We start from the raw sequence: 1950 nt of genomic DNA, 5'->3' as shown, positions 1-1950 counted from the left end.
ATCAAAGAGAAACAAACGGGTGAAGAAAATGATCCAGCCCTGGACTTGGAGCTTCCTTCTGGCTACAGAAGGCAGAATCATGTGGAAGTAGTTGGGGAGGATGGCCCACAAAACACCAGGCACCTGTGTGGTCAAGATGGTGGCAATAGAGAGAAAATGGCACCACTTCTCATCTCTCCAGAGGCAGAAGTCCCTGTAAGGATGTTAACACTTTCTCTTCTTTCACTTCTCAGACCATCTGAAGCTTCAGGAAACTTGAATCTTAAGCTACATGAGGAATAACCTTGCATAGATTGAACTAGAGATGATGAACCTGAGAAAATGGCAACGTCTTCTTAGGAGGTCAGACCCAGAAAGGACCTAGAACAAAGAACATCATGGCTAGGAGAGAGCCTAAAACAGAGGATGTCAGACCTAGAGGGACCTTAGAAGATAGTGTCAGAGGTGGCAGGGTCTTTAGAACCCAGAACTTAAGGTGAGAAGAGCCCTTAGGACATAGAATATTTGAGTTAGAAGGATTCTTAGAAGAGAAGATGTAATCTTGGTGGAGCCAGTTAATGTATCTGAAATTCCATGATTTTTCTACAATAGCAATGTTCCGTTATTATGTAATTCTGTAATAGCTCTGAAATTCTCTGATAGTTCAGATCATCCTTCCTTGGGGTAAAATATGGAAATGAACAATGATAGTATAAACCAAAATAAAAGATGAGAGATGGTCTAACAAAATAAACTTCAGTCTAATTTATTTTACCAATAAGAAAAGAGCTGTTCTTGTTCAGTCATGTCATGACCAATTCTTTGTAACCCCATTTGAGATTTTCTTGGCAGAAACACTGAAGTGGTTTGCCATTTCCTTCTCCAGCTCATTTTTATTATTATTATTATTATTTTTTTTAGTGAGGCAATTGAGGTTAAGTGACTTGCCCAGGGTCACACAGCTAGTAAGTGTCAAGTGACTGAAGCCACATTTGCACTCAGGTAGGTCCTCCTGAATTCAGGGCTGGTGCTTTATCCACTGTGCCACCTACCTGCCCCCTACCTTATTTCCTTTTAAGACTCAAATCAGCTAGGTGGCACAGTGGATAGAGCACCGGCCCTGGAGTCAGGAGTACCTGAGTTCAAATCCAGTCTCAGGCACTTAACACTTACTAGCTGTGTGACCCTGGGCAAGTCACTTAACCCCAATTGCCTCACTAAAAAAAAAAAAAAGACTCAAATCTCTTTCCTGACCTTCCTGACGCCAAAGAATAATATTCTTCAGATTAGAATACCTTCACTGTATAACACTGAAATTTAAAATTTATAGGGATGAAAACGGGGGATGAAGAGTGCAGAATGGCAAAGTTGTTGTAAAGAACCAGGTTGGACCATACTCAAAAGTTATTGAATTAGGGCAGCTAGGTGGTGTAGTGGATAAACACCAGCCCTGGATTCAGGAGGACCTGAGTTCAAATCCAGCCTCCTCAGATACTTGACACTTACTAGCCATGTGACCTTGGGCAAGTCACCTAACCCCCATTACCCCACCAAAAAAAAAAAAAAAAGTGATTGAATTAAGGTAACAAAATATGCTTTTTTTTTTTTTTTGGTGGGGCAATGGGGGTTAAATGACTTGTCCATGGTCACACAGCTACTAAGTGTCAAGGGTCTGAGGCTGGATTTGAACTCAAGTACTCCTGAATCCAGGGCCTGTTCTTTATCCACTGTGCCACCTAGCTACCCCCAAGGTAACAAAATATAGCACCTTCCCTGGGGTTACTTCCCTAACTCCCATTTACATTGGTGGGCTGGGTCCTCAGAAGCTGGTTGACTCCTTCTCCTCGAGGTTTTCTCATCAGAGCAAACCTGAGGGACTGGGGTAGAGTTCAGTACTGTCAGTGGCAAACCCCAATCCAGTATGATTCCAAAAAGCAATAAACCAACAGAACTCTATTAACTTTTAGAAAG

General features: G+C 42.1%; 1 protein-coding gene across 1 annotated transcript in view; it reads left to right on the top strand.

The window, feature by feature from the left end:
* Nucleotides 1-652, top strand: part of IL12RB1 (interleukin 12 receptor subunit beta 1) — a 33989-nt gene extending 33337 nt beyond the window's left edge. The window contains exon 16 of the mRNA XM_043979275.1: nt 1-652. This exon is cut by the window's left edge and continues 150 nt beyond it. Within this exon, the coding sequence (XP_043835210.1) occupies nt 1-282 (282 nt within the window). The 3' untranslated portion in view covers nt 283-652.
* Nucleotides 653-1950: the final 1298 nt, after the last annotated feature.

The sequence above is a fragment of the Dromiciops gliroides genome, chromosome 1 (genome assembly GCF_019393635.1).
Source record: "Dromiciops gliroides isolate mDroGli1 chromosome 1, mDroGli1.pri, whole genome shotgun sequence".
In the NCBI taxonomy this organism is placed as follows: domain Eukaryota; kingdom Metazoa; phylum Chordata; class Mammalia; order Microbiotheria; family Microbiotheriidae; genus Dromiciops; species Dromiciops gliroides.
The sequence above is the reverse complement of the archived record's forward strand: the minus strand, read 5'-3'. Positions and strand labels throughout refer to the sequence as shown.